Source organism: Pseudogymnoascus destructans, assembly GCF_001641265.1.
Source record: "Pseudogymnoascus destructans isolate 20631-21 unplaced genomic scaffold scaffold_3, whole genome shotgun sequence".
Lineage (NCBI taxonomy): Eukaryota > Fungi > Ascomycota > Leotiomycetes > Thelebolales > Thelebolaceae > Pseudogymnoascus > Pseudogymnoascus destructans.
Window position 1 is genome coordinate 228,731 of NW_020167522.1, and position 19,773 is coordinate 248,503.

Here is a 19,773-nt window from a genome sequence, read left to right on the forward strand (position 1 = left end):
TAAGGGTCCAAGAATCACTGATACCGCACCGATAAGCCGTGACTGGATGACGTCCAGTTATAGGTCCCGCAACACACACCCCTCAAAAAAATCTCCCGGCTGGATCCAGAACCCCACGCCAGGCACCACAACACATGGATCGCTGAACCTGCCGCATACAATCGACCGACAATGGTCAAAAAGGGGCAGCCCAAGGGCCCGAAGCCCGGGGCGGGCGGTGGAGCGAAAAAGACGACTGCTGCTGCGACCGGCGCAGACGACAGCTTCATCGTGTTTTCGAATTCGGACAAAGAGCCCAAGCCTAGGAAGACGAACGCGCAGGCTGGACCGTCTGGTGCGACTGGGTCGGATATACTGGGAGAGGCGCCGAAGAGACCGGATGTTAAGAAGCTTATTGGTGGGGCGTCATGGACGGGCAAGCTACCTGTGAATATGCTCTCGGAGCATTGCCAGAAGCAGAGATGGGAGAAGCCTGAATATACAATATCAAAGACCCCGGAAGGATACTCCTCGATGGTTATTTTGAAGGCGAGGAATCCGAAGACGCAGGAGCTGGTGAGCCTGGCACCGTTCAAATTGCCTCCGTCGCATAAACACCTTGCGGCGAAACCAACCGCACTCGAAGCTCGACACTTTGCCGCCACCTACGGACTATTTCGGGTGTGCAGCATGCGGAATATACATATGATGCTGCCTCCAGACTACAGGGATTTGTGGAAAGGAGAGTTCGAGGTGCTGAAAAAGGAGGATATCAAGGAAGGCAAGGCGTGGATGTATGAAGCAGATCCGTTTGCGGCTTTGAGGGAGCGCGAGGAGGCGAAAGCAGTTATGGAGAAGAAACGGAAGGAACGCGATGCTGCTCGAGAAAAGGCAGCTAATAGTCCTGGAGCTCCTGGCGGCGTTAGCCTCACGCATCGAAGTGGAGGTCCAGGTGGCGCAGGGAGCGGCGCACATAATATACACAGAGGCTGGATGAAAGTTCCAAAAGTTGATATGGGGAAACGGGCGAGAGCTAAAGTGGAGGAGCTCATTCGGAAGCATACGATCTGGAATCCGCACGATCACAAGATGTCTGAATTTCAGAGGCACTCTATTATCAAGGACTTCAAGCAGCTCGAATTTAGAGAAAGTCATATTGAAGAGGCAGTACTTGAATGCAAGGACCGCGAGGAAACCCTTGAATGGCTTCTTATTCATGTCCCTGAGGATGATCTGCCGCGCTGGGCACTGCCTGAAGGTTACGTGGCAGGTATTAGCATGGCAAGCACCGACCTGAAAAAAGAAGGCATCATTAAGCGCCTGGGTGAAGCCGGGTATTCGATTGATCTTTGCAAGCAAGTTCTCGATTTAAACCAAGGTGATGAGGGAAAGGCGGCAGAAGCGTTACAAAACATCCTTATGGCCAGTGGGCAGGATGACACTAATACTCCATCCGAGTCGACCAGCTGGTCTGATCCGGATGCAAATCCGGACGAAATATGGGAAGAGGAACAGATTGGCCTCGAATCTGTTTTTGGTGACAAATATTCCAGATCTTCGCCAAATGTCTGCCAAATCAAAATTCAACCTGCCAATAGGAGCCGAAATCCAGCAGTTGATACAGAAATCCTGATTCGAAGGTCAACAAAATACCCACAAACAGCGCCTGTTATATCGATTGTCGCATCTCTGCCGGCTTATATACGACTAAGTATAATGAAGAGAGCCCTCAGCCATTGTACCGAGACGCTCTTAGGAGAAGGAATGGTTTTCTTCCTCGTCGACTGGGTTGAGCAAAACTTCTACGGCATTGTAGAAAGGCCCGGAAAACTCAGGGAAGTGTCGGCAGCAGCGTCTTCGATAAGTGAAGTCAGTGCACCTAATAGGCAAAAACGAGCAAGGACAACGAGACACCCCCCGCCAATTCGATGGGTTGAAAATCCTAGGAGTAAAGATGAGTGGCAGCGAAGGCAAACGGACGCCAAACTTCAGGCGCGCATTGCAGATAGGAGAACACTTCCGGCATGGGAGATGCGAGAGGATATAATCGATACCGTCAACTCTCATCAAGTCACCATTATTTCTGGAGAGACTGGTAGTGGAAAGTCAACTCAGTCCGCGCAATTCATTTTGGATGACCTTTACGGGAGGGCTCTAGGTGAAACGGCAAAAATTATCTGCACGCAACCTCGAAGAATTTCGGCTTTGGGCCTGGCTGATCGTGTGAGCGATGAGCGCTGTGGCGTCGTCGGCCAAGAGGTCGGATATATTATTAGAGGAGAATCAAAGTCGTCTCCACGGACTAAGATCACATTTGTTACCACTGGTGTACTGCTTCGTCGGCTCCAGACATCAGGTGGAAGCAGTGATGATGTAGTCGCGTCGTTGGCGGATATTAGCCACGTCATTATCGATGAAGTTCACGAGAGAAGTCTGGATACAGATTTCCTCTTGGTGCTCCTTCGTGACGTGCTACGAAAACGGAAGGATCTCAAGTTGATCCTTATGAGTGCCACGCTGGATGCCGGTGTGTTTGAGAGCTACTTCAGAAGCGATGGAAAGGTTGGAAGGATTGAAATTAGTGGTCGTACGTACCCAGTTGAAGATTACTATCTCGACGACGTTATCCGAATGACTGGCTTTAACACTGGTCGCGGAGGCCGAGGAGGAGATGAAGACGAAGACACGGAGGGCATGGACTCTGACGTAAGAAGCGCCATTCAAAGCATTGGCATGAGGATCAACTATGATCTTATAGGCCAGACAGTCCGGGCGATTGACGCAGAGTTGACGCACAAGAAGCAAACCGGTGGCATTCTTATCTTTCTTCCTGGAGTTGTTGAGATCAACAGAACATTGGACAACCTACGATCAATCCCAAACCTTCATGCCCTTCCACTTCATGCCTCGTTGCAGTCTGTTGAGCAGCGAAGGGTCTTCCCTCATGCGTCTAGTGGAAAAAGGAAGGTCATTTGCGCAACAAATGTGGCAGAGACATCCATCACCATCGATGACATCGTTGCTGTCATAGATACTGGTCGGGTAAAAGAAACCAGCTATGATCCTTCCAACAACATGAGAAAGTTAGAAGAAGTCTGGGCCTCGCGCGCAGCATGCAAGCAAAGGCGTGGTCGTGCTGGTCGTGTCCAGGCTGGAAAATGTTACAAGCTCTATACACGTAATGCCGAACTGACAAAGATGGCCGAAAGGCCAGAGCCTGAAATTCGTCGAGTACCTCTTGAGCAGCTATGCTTATCAGTACGCGCAATGGGTATCAAAGAGGTTGCTGCTTTCCTGGCGAGTGCGTTGACTCCGCCAGAGAGCCTTGCTGTAGATGGCGCTATTGACCTCCTTGGCCGTATGGGAGCTCTCGATGGAGATGACCTTACAGCTTTAGGGCGACATTTGTCCATGATACCGTCAGATCTTCGATGCGGTAAGCTGATGGTTTACGGTGCTATGTTCGGGTGCTTAGACGCCTCCGTAATCATTGCCGCGATCCTCACCCTCAAGAGCCCCTTTGTATCTCCTCAGGAGAAGCGCGAAGAATCAAAGGCTGCCCGCGCGAAGTTTTCTGGCAATCAAGGCGATCTTATAGGCGACCTCCATGCGTTTGAGCAATGGGACGAGATGATGAGCAATCGCAGCATTCGCCAGGGCGAGGTTCGCAACTGGTGCGGCGACAACTTCCTGTCATTTCAAACCTTGTCTGATATTGCTTCCAACCGCACCCAATATCTCTCATCTCTTCGTGAAATTGGATTTATCCCCTACCGTGTCTCGGCTACTCTAAACCACAACAGCTCAAACGTTGCCCTGCTCCGCTCGCTGATCGCTGGCGCATTTAACCCGCAGCTGGCGCGAATTGATTTCCCGGACAAAAAGTTCGCGCAGTCCGTTAGTGGAGCAGTGGAGCTGGACCCAGAGGCGCGGACGATTAAATACTTCAATCAGGAGAATGGACGGGTATTCGTGCATCCAAGCAGTACGATGTTTGATGCGCAGACGTTCCCAGGTAATGCAGCATATATGAGTTATTTCAACAAGATGGCGACAAGCAAGATATTTATTAGAGATTTGACACGTAAGTCACATAGGGTTCATCAGGCGAGTTAATACTAATATGTTACAGCATTTAACTCATATACTGCACTCTTGTTTTCAGGCCCAATCACTTTGGATACCCTTGGGCGTGGGCTGATCGTGGATGGATGGTTGAGACTCCGTGGATGGGCGAGGATTGGTGTTTTGGTCAGTAGGCTAAGGAGCATGCTAGACGATGTGCTCGCGAAGAAGATCGATGAGCCAGAGATGGACCTCTCGAATAACGAGGTCGTCGCTGTCGTGACCCGGTTGGTGGAATTAGACGGCATGGATCAATAGAGGATCTCGGACTTAGATTTGATAATTATACATTGGTATATACATCGTAACTACATAAATTTTCATGTTCTCGTCGATTAATCCTCATGCGGCTACCTGCACTGCTTCGGACATGTGAGGACAGAGGTTTAAATCCTCGGTGCCTTTCCTCCCCCCTGACCCCAATAACTCACTTCCCTCTTTACTCATCATCCTTTTCTGAAGCCAAGCCACATACTCGGGCCATTCAGCAATACATCCAAACACCCGCGCCTTTCTCACTCCTCTCACTCCCTCAAACAGCCTCAATACATCATTGCCACTACCCTTAAACTGGCTTTCGAAGACCTCGACCGTCAGTTCTTCGATCCCACTAAATGCGTCTGTCGCCGCCTCAGCAGAAAATCCCGCATCGCACTCTAGCCTTACGAAAACGTGGTAACGTCGGATAAGTGAGATGAGGTGGGGTGCCTGGACGGGTTCGATCCATCGGCGGAGCTGGGGGAAGTTGTAGAGACGAATGGGATGTGCGATGAAGGTGTTATGTGCGTAGAGGAATGGCAGCGCCTCGTAGTGGATCTGTTTGTTTACTCGTAGAATCTCCGGGTGGATGGGTGGTGTTTCTCCCAGCGCTGTAGTTGTAGAAGGCGGTGGGACAATGAGCAGGAAGGTATATATGCGATTGCGGATCTCGCCTGGGAAGGCGAGGAAGGCAAGACTGTTGTTGGCCATAGGGAAAGCAGAGAAGAGCTAAGGTGAGAGCACAGCACGGATACTGGAATCTTGAAAAACTCACAGCATGGAGGAGGAATGTGAGACTGACAGAGCAGCTGAGGCAGAGGCGGTAGTACGAGTAGCCGTCATTATCGTCGTCACTGTGGACTGAATCGGGAATATATTGACGTTTTGAAGTGATGTTTGATCTGATAAGATCTGATATGATTAGATTCTAAGCCCTTCTTGTCTTAGGTGAGATGCGAGATACGGAGTACTGTACGAGATACGAGATACGCGGGGTTGATATCATCGATCTTGCAGCGGCCCCATGACGGCGGTTAGCCCCATGATAGGCTACATCTCATGATCGGCTAGTCCCATGACCGGCTAGTCCCGTCCCCCGTCCCCGTCTCGGCATTCACGATGACATCTTTACACCGTATATATAAACAATATCGCAATTCCAACCTATTTTGCAATATCCGGCCTGCGGCCATGTAACCATGACGGCCTCATTGCTTCTCCCTGCTCTGAGCTACATCTTTGGATGGGGATATTTCATATCCTGGTCGCTCTCCTTCTACCCGCAACCGTTGCTCAACTACTATCGTCGGAGCACGAGCGGGGCTACCATTGACTTCCCTGCGATCAACATCCTCGGTTTTGCTGCCTACTTCATCTCAAATACCGCTTTCCTATACTCCCCTGAAATCCGACGACAGTATGCGGCGCGCAACCATGGGCTCACCCCGACGGTGAAGCTCAACGATGTCGCGTTCGCCGCCCACGCGACGATATGCAGTACCATCTCCATGTCGCAGTATTTCCCACAGATCTGGGGCTTCGAGGATAGGGGCAGACGGAGGGAAAGGGTCGGCAGAACCGTAATGGGTATCTTCATTGGCAGTATTATAGGCATTGGGGGCGTGGCAGTTGTGGTGGCGAGCTATCCAGGCGATGATGTAGTCACAGGATGGGCAGGGATCGATGTTGTGAGTTTCTCATCACTGGCAGCTGAATACAGTTTACAGTAGAGGCGAATGCTCATCGAAATGCACAGGTATACGCGATCTCATACGTCAAGCTCGTCGTCACCCTCATCAAATACATACCGCAGTTAGTTACCAACTACAACAACAAATCCACCCACGGCTGGTCGATCCACCAAATTCTGCTCGACCTTATCGGCGGCTTTCTCTCGCTAGGACAACTAGGAATCGATTCATATATACAGCGCGACTGGTCTGGGGTTACCGGGAACCCCGTCAAGCTCTCCCTGGGTAACTCATCACTCCTGTTTGACTCGATGTTTATCATCCAACATTACATCTTGTATCCTGGAGCAGGCAAGAACGAACACAGCGAGAGCAGTCGGCTTCTGGATGCGGAAGGAGATGAGGCTGCGTAAGCTTCCGACCTTCCGGCAGCACAGGCGCTGTTATATTTAACATATAATCGCCGTCCAATATAGAACCACGTCCGCTTCGGGGCGCATCAATCATGTGCCGGAGACCAAGTTAGATATTGAGTTGAGATATTGTAAGAGTACTTACTGCTAAACTTCTACTGATCAGGTGGCGAGTTGTGACACCCACCATCTTCATAACAACTATTTACGAGAAGTTGTGAGTGATTGAGCAGGGGGTGCTGAAACATTGTTGATCTTTGTGACATATGATCCCAGTTTAGCGCTGCGCACTAGTTTTAGATTTCAGCCTGGGCAATTTTCAGCCTTCGGCTCATAGATAAATCACCATTTTATAGAACATCAAGCCTGTTGCCATTATTATAGCGCCTTCCCATTTCTAATCTCTGGATTGGTTCCCAAGAGTGGACAGAGTGATATCATATACAACAAATAAAATACCCAAACTCCTCATCGAAAGGGAATATAATTCCGCCACCACTGTTTCTACTTCTTAGAACAGCCCCCATCCCTTGCTCCTCTCCTTCTCGGCCCCCTTGATCTTGCTCCCAGCTGCCTCTCTCCTCTTATCCCTGCCTTCCAGCGCCCTCAAGCTCTCCATCTTCTCAAGAACCAGCTCCAACAGCTCCTTCCGTCTGATAACTTCCAAATGCGCGCGTACCTTGGGGTCCTCCCGAGCGAATCTCTGGACCTCATCGTCAGATAAATGGCGACCGAGACGAGCGTCGAGTTCTCGGGGGAAGTTGTAGTAGAATTCGGACAGTAGCTCCACATTTAGGAAGAGGACAGCGGTCTGGGTGAGTTTCGACGCGACTACATCCAGGAACACCTCAGGGCAATAATACTTGTTCTTGAGGGATGCGCACTGCTTGGACTTAACGGCCATGAGGCGCATCTTAATTATATCGGCGCGATCTCGAAGGAATACCGCTTCTTGACCTGTAATAATGAGTCAGCTGTAAGTACGGCGTACATACGGAATTCGACTTACCCTTCTTGATCAGTGCGGCACTGAACCCGCCAGCACCGCCGGTACCATTCCCATCCACCTGGATCTCGCTCTTGCGTGCACGGTCCACAAAATTCATCACGTCTTTGAGCTTCTTTCGTCCACCAACACTATCTTCGACGACCTTATGTGCTGATTCACAGGCGACCAGCTCCCTCTTCAACACGCGCGTAATGTTGTCTCGGCCACGAGCCCATTCGGACTCTTCAACGTCAATCTCAAACTTAAATGGCTTGATGCAGTTTTCCACCTGATCGCTAGTGCTGTAAAACCTCTCATTCAGTATCCCCGATGACGCTTCTGTGATTGTTTGGCGTGCAAAGGGGTGATGTGAGAAAGTCGACTGGGTGACGAGTCGATCGACATTGGCCTGGATGGCATTGGCGACAACAGTGGTCGCTAATCGTCCGATACCTAGCTTCGTAATTGCTGACGTTGAGGCATCGAGTTTGCGGTGCCAGTATAAAGAATCGGCGTCTGCTTTCGGGAGATCTGCCAGGACGCTTGGCTCAGAAACCGGCGCCTCGAGGCCTTCGATGGGCTTGTTCCAGTATCGTGCGGCCAGGAGATCAAGAACCCGCTGATCAAGTTCATCCTTGAGTATCTCTCGGACTTGGGGCCTTCCGAACTCCTCGGCAAACGCTTTAAACGAATGCTTGAAAGCATCAAGACTCTCTGCAAGGTAAGACTCGGCAGATAATGGTCGATCGTTGTATTGGACCTTAAACTCGTATGTAGCTTCTTCCAACTCCTGGTGGATTGCATCGCTTGTATGCTGGAGGCTAGACGCCATTGTCTTCTCAAGTACCTGCATGAGTTTCTTGCGTAGAGTTGTTGTCCCTGTGTTCAGCCCATTCTCTGGTCCGAATTCGACTGGGTGGGCCGAGAAATAGGCATGTTCGTTTTTGACGATGGCCGAGGTGATGTTGGCACTGCCCTTTTTAAACAGACCAACTGATTGAGGCGCCTTGCACACGACACCCACATAACCGAGGCGAAGCGGATACTTTTGATCGGTGAGGATGTCATAGCCTCGTCGCGGGTCAACTAAGTCCATCTTTGTGACGACTCCAATCGTCCTTTCTCCTCTAGGGTCGACTCTTCTGCTCGCTCTCAGCGCAGTAGAGTTTGCAAGATCCACGTCAGCAGCCGATATAGCCAGAATGATATTGGGAGCCTGTATGTACTTGTCACATAGATCCGATATCTTCTGCTTCAGTTCCAAAGGTTGACCTTGGCCGACGACTTGAATATACCCGGGTAGATCAATAAGTGACAGGTCCGGGACATGCGGTGACGATATAGTCAGCTGTATCGGGTCGTCGGAAACACACTCGGTGTCTGGTACGGCCAAATTCAGTTCCGTAAGCGTCCTCTGAATACTCGAAAAATCTGTTATTTTCCCCAGGCCAAGTGCTGGGAATTCTCCATATTCGGCCATAGAATCGGGCGTATTGACAAGTGTCAGCTCGATCGGACGCCTGGTAACCATATTAGATCCCTTTGGCAAGAACTCGTGCCCCACAATCGCTTCTAAGACGGAACTCTTCCCTGATGACTGCGAACCGATAACGACAATCGATGGTAGTATAAGAGCTTCGGATTGGCCAATTGTCTGGAGGAGAGATCGGATTTCGATCATCTTCTTCGTTAGTACCATCATTTGGTCATCCCTTGCGGCCTCCGGCTCTGATCGATCATCCTCCTCGTCTGACTGGCCATATCCATATGCTGCAGCAGAGCCTACAACAGCAGCAGCGGTACCGACGCGGGCTTCCTGTGGTGATTCCCCTTCTCCCTTCCCTCCAGATCCACCCGAACCTGTTCCTATTTCCTCATGTATCCGAAGCACCTTCTGTAACCATTCTGGCATTTCTGGTAATTCCTCCTTTGTATTTTCGAGCCCGCGCTTCATCTGCTCAGCAGTGCCTGCCACCGTGCCGAAAAGAGATCCCGCTATTCCGCCAACAGTATCAGCCGTCTGCTGAAATACATCCATAGCATAGTTTCCGGCCTGGGTGGCTTGGTATTGGATCCATGCAATTCCTGCTATCATTGCACCTCCGAACATGGCCGGTATCCTCGCGAATTTCAGGGCAAGCTTTGGAAGAATGCGGGCGAAGGAGGCGTTTCGGACGGCTACGGAGTTGTGCATCGAGTTGTAGCCCAGCGGCCACATGCGGCGCCTGGCCACACGTACAGCAACATCGGATCGGAGGAGGCCACCGGCAGAGGAACTGGCTCGATGGTGGAATTGCCGCGCATTCTGGCTTGCGCCGCGTCGCGCCAAAGGCAGGAGACGGGTGGACAGGAGCCTCCCGCTCATTGCGAAAGTGGCACCAGTAGTTTTCGAGGAGGTGGTAGTCTTCTATACCATAAATACTATATCTGATCACGTCGATATGTTTCGCAGTCGGGTTGCAGCGGCAGAGAGGTCGATCTTAAATTATGTACAGTTATGATTTGACATGATGCCTCCCCCTCCCCTCCGTCACTTGAGTTACAAGATCGCCTTACGTAAGCTGAATTTGGCCATGGCTCACTCGTACTCGTACTGCACTAGCTTCACGTGACCGTGTATGCCTCGGAGGTGGCGAAACGTTAGAAAATCACATGACACCATCGTTCCTTGGGGGCAGAAGCTTGCTACGGTAGCCGCCTATACCACCCCTGGTCAACCAACGGGGAGACAACCACCAGGCTGAGAAATGGAGGAAATGGTCAGCCTCGGGGAAACGAACGGGACTGTGTGACTGATAACACATTTGGTCTCTCCTACAAGATCAACTTTCCCAACCCTCTCTCTCAACAACTGTCTCAATCACGTCATAAACTGCTTCGTCGCCATTCCCATCTGTTGTTTGTTTCCAGTGTAAAACATCCGCGACGTCGACTCCCAATAACTGTCATATTACTTGCGACCGTTGCCTCCCTCTTCCTCGTCCCTTATCTCTTCCACAGCATCGATTGCGCCATCATCCCACACAGCCACCAATGAGCGGAGAGGTTGGAATTCCCTCATCGCTATATTAAAGTTCATACTACACCAGCAAGGCCTACATATATCAAAGTCTGCTGGCAATTGACTTTGGAACTCCATACCTACTTTCTACCCAACACACCGTGGCCAGCCATGTGCCGCTTTTTGGTGAGTTGCCTCCGTCGCACAGCTCTAACTACCACTAACTCTGGACCAGGTCTACAAAGGAAGCGATGAAATTTTACTATCAAAATTGATCCTCGATCCATCCCACTCGATCCTCACACAGTCCTTTGATTCCAGGCTCCGGCTGGTATGTCTCGCCGTTCCGATAACGCACCGAATTCTGTACATGGCAAACTGACTCAACGCAGGATACTCGTCGACCTCACAACGGCGATGGCTTTGGAATTGGATACTATACAGACCCGAAGCTAGGCCCGGAACCTTGCATTTTCACTTCGACTATACCCGCATGGAACTGCATTAACCTCCAGCGCATTGCTTCGAAAACCGCGTCGCCACTCATATTTGCCCATGTTCGCGCCACGACGGAAGGCTCTCTGAGCGATGACAACTGCCACCCTTTCCGCCATGGAAGTTTGATGTGGATGCATAATGGAGGGTTAGGAGCCTGGAAGTACATCAAGCGTCGGTTAGGGGAGCGGTTGGCCGATAAATGGTATTTGGGCGTCTGCGGCGGTACCGACAGTGAATGGGCATTTGCTCTCTACCTTGACACCTTAGAGCGAATGGGCCATGACCCAAGCAATCCTCCGGAGCACGGGTTTGGACCAGGCGTCCTTCGCCAGGCAATGTTGAAGGTTATCAAGGACATCAACCAGTTCATTGCAGAAGTCCCACCAAAGTTGATCGTAGAAGAAAATGTGGACACCCGCAGTCTTCTAAACTTCGCTGTCACAGATGGCCACAGTGTTATCTGCACACGGTATGTGAGTAGCCAGACAGACGAAGCTGCAAGTCTATACTACTCATCCGGATCGACGTGGCATGACGAGAAGAAGGGCAACTTCCAAATGGACAGGCGCGATAAGGGAGCCGATATTGTGCTTGTTGCCAGCGAGCCACTGACTTTCGAACGAGGTATGTTCTTCTTTCCAGTGTGCACAGATCAAGATTGGAGCAGTATCTAACAAGGATCTAGACAATTGGGTAACTGTCCCTACCAATTCGACTCTCACAATCCATAACCAAACTGTCATGGTCCACCCGATTATCGATGAGAACTACAGTCAAAACCCTGCGCATAAGCGCTCCGCACAGTTTGTCGCTGAAAAGGGCCTCACTACAAACCCAACAAGTAAGCCGTGCACGGAAGCCGGTACACCCACACCGTCATCCGTATCAAGCTCCAAAGCAACTTCGCCGTCGGACTCCTACAAGAAGCATGTTTCTCTTCCTGTTTCGCGCCTCAACGAGTGCATGTCAGGGCTATCCGTGCGATCTCTCTCACCTGAGAATGCAAGTGACAGTGGGTATCGGCCAGTCTTATCCGGCAGAGACCCATCAAGGCCGCAGGAGCAGGGAAACATCAAGAAAAAGCGGGTCAGCTTGATAGAGGTCGATCCCCAGGTTCCCTGGGATTTGGACCAAGACTACCAGTCACCGAGGTCGGGGCGTGCAACGAGTGCAAACACAAGTCCTACTCCGGATAGAACAAACTATGGCAGTGCTGCCAAGATCACACAGTACTTCCCAGAGCTGTCATGAGGTTATTTTTCTGAAGCGTCTTTTGTTTGATTATGTTTAGCGCGTTGTCAAGGGTTCGCAAGGGAAAGTCGACAGACATTGGGCTTTGGAGTTTTTGTGGCGTGTCTTTCATGGCGGATAGACGTCTTCGGTTTGCGTGTATTGTCACTGCGGAAAAGGCAGTAACAGTTAATGTGGCAGTTTGCCATGTAGCTCGAGGCACAGGATATGGATGGTTGGAAGGAAAACAGGGTGTTATGTTCATACCCTCTGTTTTATCATTTCAAATCATTTCTCCAATGACCGTCTGACACACTCTAGCCCTTCTACAAAATTATAGAATATACTCGTTTAATATTACAGGTTCCCATTTAGTTCCCATCTAGAGTCAACTGTGTCGTGACCTCCCATTTAACTCCACCCCTCCCGTAACCTCCCCCAAGCCGATTCTTAACCAACATTGAAATCCGTTCCCTGACCTTACTCATCCGGCCTTCATCAACCGTTGCCCTGCTTCCCCTAATTCGTATCTTGAGATTCGCCATGCAAAGCCCATAATGAACCTGCCAGAACTTTGCCTCCTCAATGGCACACACTTCCGGCTCCGTGCTGATTTCGTGCAAACACTCATCCACCCCCTTTCCTGAATATGACATCAGGAGCATGAGGCCTTGGGCTATGGCAAGCCAAATGCCAAGAAAGAACATCGAGAATGAGATGAGGCCGCAAAGAAGTCGATCTAGCCACTGGTACAGCGTCACGGACAGGAGGGGTAGGACGAGCATGACGGTAGAAAATGATAGGGTCAGGAAGTGGGACGGGTTGGAGAGCACTGATGGGAGCGACGAGATGTAAGCAAACCGCATAGCATGTGAGATGCGCGCGTGGTTCTTCAGCCCGATCGCCGATACGAGAGTTGCGACGATTGCAGCAAGGGCGGCTGAGTCAACTGACCCTGGGGAGACGCGTTCGTGGGTATGTGGGCGGTGAGGGGTGTGTGTGCCAAGCGACTCAAGGAGGTGCTTGAGGTTGTGAGAGATGAGGTCGAAGCCCATGAAGAGCAAGAAGACGGACATGGCAAAGCCAGCTAGAACTTCGGCGCGTTCCAGGCCAAACGGGTGGCGTATGGAGCTTCGTTTCCAGGCTTCAAAGTTGCAGAACACATCGACCCCCACGCAGATGGTTGCACTTATAGCATCGAAGAAGATGAGATGGGAGAGGGCTGTTAATGCAAGGGATCCAGCGGCACTGTATACCACGTATATTGCAACAAGCATATGGCAAAGGCACCACACCAGTCGAGTTGTTTGCTCGCGGGACATGCTCTGCCATGCTTCCTTAAATGTAGGTATAGGTAGAGATGCAGGCAGCGCCAATGGGGCTCTCGGTGCTGGCTCCAGGAATACTTGGTGCTGTGTCGAAACGCTACTATGCTTGTATCTATGGCCGCGCCGCTGTCCAATATTCTGCTTGTGTTAGCTGTCACTGGCCATTCAAACCAGTCTCTCAACCAAAGTTAACTCACAGATTTAGCAATGGGTGCCATTGTATAGGTTTGGGTTTGAAAACTGAAGGGGTTTTTGGCAGGCGCGCCACCACTATCACTGTCCTGGGCATCGATGCTCGCTGGGCTACCGATACTTCCAGAAGATGGTATAGGTGTAGCCATTGATCCAAACCGGTGAGGGAATGTATCCGTCATGGGCGAAAGAGAATTCGGATCGAAAGATATCGTCGAACTGACAGGTCGGGGACCGCCATAGATACCAAGGCCAGACCTGTCCTCCTCAGGGTTAGGAGTCGGCGGCGTTGGGGTCCGTGGCGGTTGGGGGATTGGGAGATTCGAAGCCATTGCTGCTCGTCTTATGCGTGGCAGCAAGGTACGGTGTTTGCGGTTCGAAATATCTGCAGCATTCCGTAGGTAATGCGATATCTTTTGCGGCTTGTGAAAGGTCAATGTAATAAACAAAGCCGGGTTGCATGCGCAAGGTCACAACCACCGTGGCGTTATCGGACTGTCGAGAAGCGGCCGCCCGATCCGCCCTAGAACACCCTACAGATAACTAACCACGATCTGGATCCAACAACTTTAATAACGGCCCATCGCGACAATTGCAACGAGCTAGCAGTTATTGCAAACCGGCCGCGATCGCACAATGATTTCAGAGGATGAATGACTTCGACAACAATCCTGCAGAGCATGGATGATGGTACAAGGGCAAGCGGTGTGAGCGAGGAGCGCCAAACAGACGCAGCAAAGGGGGCATCAAGCGATGATGTCGCGCCGAATGGACATAAAAGGAGCCCTTCGGGCGGACTTTCGAAGCTCTCTTTCTTGAGAGCAAGCGCCGAAGACAACCAAATCCAAGCCGACAATGGCCCACCGAGCCCCGAGCCCGTCGCGAACGGCCAGCCGACATCTCCTAAAAAGCCTGGACGAGCAATGGCCGTCGCCGTCCAGCAGCTGAAGACAAGACGAAGGAAGGGTTCTTTGAGGAAAGCGGCGCTTCTTGGAAGAGGCGCACAGCGGGAAAAGAAGGAGCTCGAAATCCCTTCGTTGATCACAAGAGCTGCGGCCGACATCGACGGTGACAATGTGTCCAGTCCAATCTCGCCTGAAGATTTAAAGCAAAACAGAGGGTTTAATTTGGGAGCTCTAGACACATCAAGCTACTCTTCGATTGACCACAACACAAATAATGGGGTGCAAAATCCATACTCTCCAATGCCTATCCTGGCCCCAGTACCTATTGACCCTACGGCACCCAATCTGAAAACCAGTCCAACTCTCTCATATACATCTACTACCGATGACGACGATGTACTGTCGTTTCCGAAGCATCTTCTCTCCCCGCCTATGAATAACATCCCTCTTTACTTCCCAACGGAAGGTCCAGGGGCGCTATTTCGACGACGGTCAACGAAGAAGCCAAATTCTCCTCTCCCTCATGGAGGATCCACAGCAGTGGCCCTCACTTCATCCGAAGATGACTGGGATTACGCAGACACAGAGTGGTGGGGTTGGGTTGTCCTGATAGTCACGTGGGTTGTTTTCGTTATAGGCATGGGGTCCTGCCTCGGGGTTTGGAGTTGGGCTTGGGACGTTGGAGAGACGCCGTATGCGCCTCCAGAGCTTGAAGATGACCCAACGCTACCTATAGTCGGATATTACCCGGCGCTGATCATATTGACGGCAGTTATGGCATGGGTTTGGGTTGTGGTCGCCTGGGTTGGCATGAAGTACTTCAGGCACGCAAAGATCAGTGGTGACTGATTATATACAATGTTCATACGTCCTACTTACTTAATATACCCTCTAGACGTTGTTTCTTTGCTTCGTGTGTTTTTCAAGTTCGCTTTGATGGATACCTTGTGGCCTCTCAAGTGACGAACTTTAGTGTTGGGCCCGGCGAACCTTAATCCAACTGGCGGCAGGCACGCTTCAAGGCACCGCCTACTTCAAACCTTCGCTCTGAATAACGCGAACTGCAGCTACATTTGCTTTACTTTACACATTTTCTTTACGAGCTCAAGATGACTCCCAGGGGGCATACTTTTACTTCGGTGCGCAGGGTTCACTTTGGTGCCATTCCCAGCTTGTGGTGCCATTATTCACTTAGTGCTAATTTCCAACTTGACTCCCTACGCCGCTACATATAGCGGCTCTCCACATTCCAGGGTTTCATTTCTGCTCGATATATTTTTCTCATATATCAAGTACATACTATTGCTGTTCCAAGCCTCCGATGCCCGCTCTCCTTCAATACGATAGTTATCATTTTATCACAGGCGTAACGCCAAACCCGAGCCCCTTTCTTCGAATCATAACTACTCTCACCAGCCATTCATCGGATTTAATTTCGGCCTCTTTTGGATATAACACCGTTAGACATGCCTATCATATCGGCAGATATATGCGCTGCCCCAATAGAGGAACCGAATGGCAGCTCATGGATGGAAGACAGGCTTGATCGGTCCCAAAATCTCAAGCGATTCACGATATTTAATAAGCTTTTCCCGGAGCTTCGATTGAAGATTTGGTGTCATTGTATGCCACCGCCGGGTCGGGCAGTGTTCGACCATAGTTTGGGGCCCCGGGTATTGTGGGACCCTTCTATGGGATATTATGCGCTTTTCCATCCGGAGGAGGATGTTCTGACGCTGCCCGACAACTTTTTTGGGGGCCGAACACCCGTACTCTTCCAGGTCTGTCAAGAATCAAGGTATATAGGGAAGAGGAGAATCTTCCCTGTTACTGGGTTAAGGTTATTCCATGGCGGGAACATAAGATACCAGCCCACATTCCAAATGAGCATCATGGCCCATCCCTTCAACTTCTTTATAAAAACGCTATGGTTCTCACCAAAGGACACAATCGTGATACCAATCCGCTCCGCGGACGCGCTCCTAGATATACAGCTTGCCGCTGTACAGATCGCTAGGACGTGGGATGAAGAGGAAAACCCATTAATGGTCCGGAAGGTGCAGTTCTCACTTTTGATTACCGACATCAACAAACTCAACTCTAAGGTCGCTGGACACCTCACCAAAATTTGCTCGCTGGTACGCGACTTGGGGCGTTCGGCGACTATTTTCATCGGCATGGGAGCCGGCTTTGCCCACAGACGAGGTCGATTCTACCTCAACGATGACCAAGAAGAGTGGGTCTACAACGAAGACGGGACCTTCTGCAACCCGGACCTCCAGAAACAGCTAGAGCATAAGCTGGCAGCGTCGCCCGGTAAATGGGTCCTCTCTAAGGACTACGATCCGTCCAACGTTTCCGCTCTGTCCGACGAGCTCGGCGGTCTCGACTCGATCGCTGCGAGCAGTCCGGACAAATCATTTCTGGGAATAGGGCGAATAAACCTCCCATGTCTGAGCAGGTGTGCAGTGATCAGCCATCATAGCGCATACAAGTACTGCCTCAATTCCGAGATTATCGAGGCGCACTTCGCAAAAGTAAATCCTCTGATACGATATGTCGACCAAATCAGAGACGGCTTGGTGGAGGATAGATATACGGGTGGTTGGGAAAGGGGGGAGGCTTGGCGCCGTGGGCTGTCTTTTAAAAAGACAGGCCTGTACGGGGAGGATAGCGAGAACGATGTATGGGGCGGTCTATTAGATGGTACCGATCTATGGAACGCTGGCATATGAACTGGTGATGGCACAGTCCAATCGGCATGGTTGTTCGTTCGTCGCTAACTGAAGACAGGATGCCAAATGACAAGAGCTTTGTTGCGGTTAGCGAGTTTGTTTTCTCTAAATGGCAGGAACTCGAGCAGCGTTGTTTCCATTTTGGTCGTTATATATTGTATACTTGCGGGAACCTAACCAGCGTTGTTTCCGCTTTAGTCGTTATATAGTTCAATATATTATTGGGTTTGTTTACAGAAGGTATTGCTGCGGAATCCCTGGTATGTGCAAAACCTTAAGTGCATCCTGCAAGAATATCTTGAGAGCTACAGAGTAAATCCATTGTCAGAGGTGCGTAAATCCGTATTAAAAACCACCCAGCGGCTACGTCAAGACAGTGCAACGGCATGGGCTAGATAGACTTCAGAGCGTAAATATGAGAATTACAAGATTACATCATACGAACGTAGCTCCCAGTAGTGTGCATAGCAGATTCTCCTTATTCCATTTAACTACATTTTCTTTCGCAATTGCCCTCAAACCACCTAACGCCATTTCCAAATGCACTCGTCACCCACGAGTAAATCCTACACTACTTCTTCCCCGCCCTCCTCGCCTTCCCCGGCCTCGCCTTCGCCGCCCCAGGTCTGCTCTGTCCCTTCATCTTCCTGCTGCTGAAGCCCGTGAGGTCACCCGTGGTATGGGCATCGTTGCTCTTGGCGTGCCTCTTCTTGCCGCCGAACCCGTACTTCTCGTCCTTCTTAGTGCGCTTGTTGCGCTTCTCGCTGCGGTCGCGGCTTTCGGGCTTGGTGGAGGCTTCGTCGAGGGCGACGTCGAACATGTCGGCCTCGTTGGTGCCGGTTGGGCCGTCACCATCTTGACGCTCTGGTTGGCTGTTAGTAACCTATTCGCCGTCTAAATTCCATGTTGGGGTGGGTAAAGCATACTTCTCTTCAAGTCCTTAATCTTCTCCATCGTCTTGGTCTTCTCCTTCTGTCTCTCCTGCAACTTCGCATTCTGCACCTGCTTGCCGAACTTCTTCAGGTCGCGTTGTTTCCTCGCCTCAGCAGATGCCTTCTTGCCCGCAGCAGCCTCCACCAACTTCGCCTTGATCTTCGCCATGTGCTCATCCGCCTTGACCATCTCGGCAAAGAAATCCGTCGGTCTGGTGAACGGCGCGCCCTCGGCCTTCAACAGCTTCCTGGCCTCCTGGACGGCAGTGAGCGATTGTTGGTAGAACGCCAGTTCGCGCTGCAGATCGTCAGAGACGTCAGGGATGGCCACGGGCTCGGCGGTGGTCAGAGATTGGTGGTCGGTGAAGTGGAGGGTCTTGAGGGGGAGTGCGATGCGGCGGAGCGCGGTGGTCAGGGCGGTGGTGTTGTTAATCGTCAGGCGCTGGTGAGGGATCATGTCCTCCTTGTCTTCGTCGTCGAGGTCTTCAAGGTCGGAGAGAGGGATGTCTTCTTCGTCGGACATGTCGTCATCGGAGAGGCCATTGTTATCTTCGACACCGCTGGAGCTAGCAGTGTCGCTATCGTCGATACCTGCAAGATCAACCTGGGAGCGGTTAGAATCAATCTTTGCAGTTGAATTGAGGCTATTTACCTCTGTGCGGCGGTACTCATCGCCATTCTCCTTCTCATCAAGCTCCATGAGCTCGCGGATACCCTCCTCGTCCTCCTCCTCATCGTCATCTTCACCTTCCTCCTCCTCCGCTACATCAGCTACAGGCTGCTTGGTCTTTTTCTCCTTCCGCGCCTTCTTAACCATCTTCTTCTGGTGCTCCTGCTTGAAGTCGATCTGCTTCTCCGCGACCAGCGCCATCTTCAGCTTGCTTTTGTTGACCATTTTGATTGACTGCTGGTTGCTCAGATTTGTTGCTGTTTTCCTACCGGCGCAGTATCTGCGGGACCGACTTTCTCTTGTAACTTTTTGGCTTTTTTGGAGGCTAGTATTCGGATTGGGACTAGTTCACTTGACCGCCTTCACATTTGGATGTGGCGCACGTGACATGGCTCGGATACTCAAAACCTATAAATCATCACAGGACGAACGTTGGAAATAATCGTTTTGTGGTCGTATGTAGTGGTGTATTGGGTTCTAGGTAGTTATTATGCGGTAATAAGGTCAGGTCACCGGGCTTGTGTCTCTGGTTGGTGGTGGGGTAATTTTCGGAATTAGACCCTTATAAAGGCAATAAATTGTATTAATATTTGCAACAGTTAAATTATTCCCCAGTCGTTGGTTGTATTCATTAGATAGCAACACCACCATAGTACGTCGAATGCACGTCTATTTACGAAGGCGGTTTATTATCTCACCGCAGTTTATTTTATTCTACAAGAGTAGTGCATATTTGTTGGTATACAGGAAGTTGGAGGTTGCAACGGTCATTGCTGTCACAACCTCGTAGGGAAAAAACATGAGTTTGTGGAGGAAAGTTTGCCTGTT

General features: G+C 50.8%; 9 protein-coding genes across 9 annotated transcripts; 5 read left to right on the top strand and 4 right to left on the bottom strand.

Annotated features, from left to right (window-relative positions):
* Positions 1–171: 171 nt before the first annotated feature.
* VC83_01398 (uncharacterized protein) lies at positions 172–4,362 on the top strand (the record flags this gene model as incomplete). The annotated part of the gene is made up of 2 exons (XM_024465077.1): positions 172–4,063; positions 4,112–4,362. 2 exons carry the CDS (start codon positions 172–174, stop codon positions 4,360–4,362), a joined length of 4,143 nt encoding a protein of 1,380 aa, XP_024327205.1.
* Positions 4,363–4,446: 84 nt separating this feature from the next.
* Positions 4,447–5,073, bottom strand: VC83_01399 (uncharacterized protein; the record flags this gene model as incomplete). Its single annotated transcript, XM_024465078.1, has 1 exon — positions 4,447–5,073. One exon carries the CDS (start codon positions 5,071–5,073, stop codon positions 4,447–4,449), a length of 627 nt encoding a protein of 208 aa, XP_024327206.1.
* A 380-nt stretch (positions 5,074–5,453) lies between these two features.
* VC83_01400 (uncharacterized protein) lies at positions 5,454–6,833 on the top strand. The gene is made up of 2 exons (XM_024465079.1): positions 5,454–6,050; positions 6,119–6,833. Exons 1-2 carry the CDS (start codon positions 5,562–5,564, stop codon positions 6,464–6,466), a joined length of 837 nt encoding a protein of 278 aa, XP_024327162.1. The 5' UTR covers positions 5,454–5,561; the 3' UTR covers positions 6,467–6,833.
* MGM1 (dynamin-like GTPase mgm1) lies at positions 6,834–9,944 on the bottom strand. The gene is made up of 2 exons (XM_024465080.1): positions 7,476–9,944; positions 6,834–7,423 (listed from the first exon to the last, which is right to left on the bottom strand). The coding sequence occupies exons 1-2, from the start codon at positions 9,817–9,819 to the stop codon at positions 6,978–6,980; spliced, it is 2,790 nt and encodes a 929-aa protein (XP_024327163.1). The 5' UTR covers positions 9,820–9,944; the 3' UTR covers positions 6,834–6,977.
* A 682-nt stretch (positions 9,945–10,626) lies between these two features.
* On the top strand, positions 10,627–12,204 carry VC83_01402 (uncharacterized protein; the record flags this gene model as incomplete). Its single annotated transcript, XM_024465081.1, has 4 exons — positions 10,627–10,641; positions 10,691–10,786; positions 10,848–11,577; positions 11,639–12,204. 4 exons carry the CDS (start codon positions 10,627–10,629, stop codon positions 12,202–12,204), a joined length of 1,407 nt encoding a protein of 468 aa, XP_024327160.1.
* Positions 12,205–12,554: 350 nt separating this feature from the next.
* On the bottom strand, positions 12,555–14,035 carry ZRG17 (Endoplasmic reticulum zinc transporter; the record flags this gene model as incomplete). The annotated part of the gene is made up of 2 exons (XM_024465082.1): positions 12,555–13,649; positions 13,709–14,035. 2 exons carry the CDS (start codon positions 14,033–14,035, stop codon positions 12,555–12,557), a joined length of 1,422 nt encoding a protein of 473 aa, XP_024327161.1.
* Positions 14,036–14,356: 321 nt separating this feature from the next.
* On the top strand, positions 14,357–15,457 carry VC83_01404 (uncharacterized protein; the record flags this gene model as incomplete). The annotated part of the gene is made up of 1 exon (XM_024465083.1): positions 14,357–15,457. The coding sequence occupies one exon, from the start codon at positions 14,357–14,359 to the stop codon at positions 15,455–15,457; it is 1,101 nt and encodes a 366-aa protein (XP_024327158.1).
* Positions 15,458–16,074: 617 nt separating this feature from the next.
* VC83_01405 (uncharacterized protein) lies at positions 16,075–17,343 on the top strand (the record flags this gene model as incomplete). The annotated part of the gene is made up of 1 exon (XM_024465084.1): positions 16,075–17,343. One exon carries the CDS (start codon positions 16,075–16,077, stop codon positions 17,341–17,343), a length of 1,269 nt encoding a protein of 422 aa, XP_024327159.1.
* A 449-nt stretch (positions 17,344–17,792) lies between these two features.
* EBP2 (EBNA1-binding protein) lies at positions 17,793–19,218 on the bottom strand. Its single transcript, XM_024465085.1, has 3 exons — positions 18,928–19,218; positions 18,270–18,879; positions 17,793–18,207 (listed from the first exon to the last, which is right to left on the bottom strand). The coding sequence occupies exons 1-3, from the start codon at positions 19,168–19,170 to the stop codon at positions 17,915–17,917; spliced, it is 1,146 nt and encodes a 381-aa protein (XP_024327156.1). The 5' UTR covers positions 19,171–19,218; the 3' UTR covers positions 17,793–17,914.
* Positions 19,219–19,773: the final 555 nt, after the last annotated feature.

What these genes read in the sequence shown, in the direction of transcription:
- EBP2 (XM_024465085.1), bottom strand. Translation starts at nt 19,170, where the DNA reads ATGGTCAACAAAAGCAAGCTGAAGATGGCGCTGGTCGCGGAGAAGCAG. An exon ending in ATGAGTACCGCCGCACAGAG is followed by an intron (nt 18,880 to 18,927) that starts GTAAATAGCCTC and finishes AACCGCTCCCAG; the next exon opens with GTTGATCTTGCAGGTATCGA. An exon ending in GATTAAGGACTTGAAGAGAA is followed by an intron (nt 18,208 to 18,269) that starts GTATGCTTTACC and finishes ACAGCCAACCAG; the next exon opens with AGCGTCAAGATGGTGACGGC.
- VC83_01400 (XM_024465079.1), top strand. Translation starts at nt 5,562, where the DNA reads ATGACGGCCTCATTGCTTCTCCCTGCTCTGAGCTACATCTTTGGATGG. An exon ending in GATGGGCAGGGATCGATGTT is followed by an intron (nt 6,051 to 6,118) that starts GTGAGTTTCTCA and finishes CGAAATGCACAG; the next exon opens with GTATACGCGATCTCATACGT.
- MGM1 (XM_024465080.1), bottom strand. Translation starts at nt 9,819, where the DNA reads ATGAGCGGGAGGCTCCTGTCCACCCGTCTCCTGCCTTTGGCGCGACGC. An exon ending in TGCCGCACTGATCAAGAAGG is followed by an intron (nt 7,424 to 7,475) that starts GTAAGTCGAATT and finishes TCATTATTACAG; the next exon opens with GTCAAGAAGCGGTATTCCTT.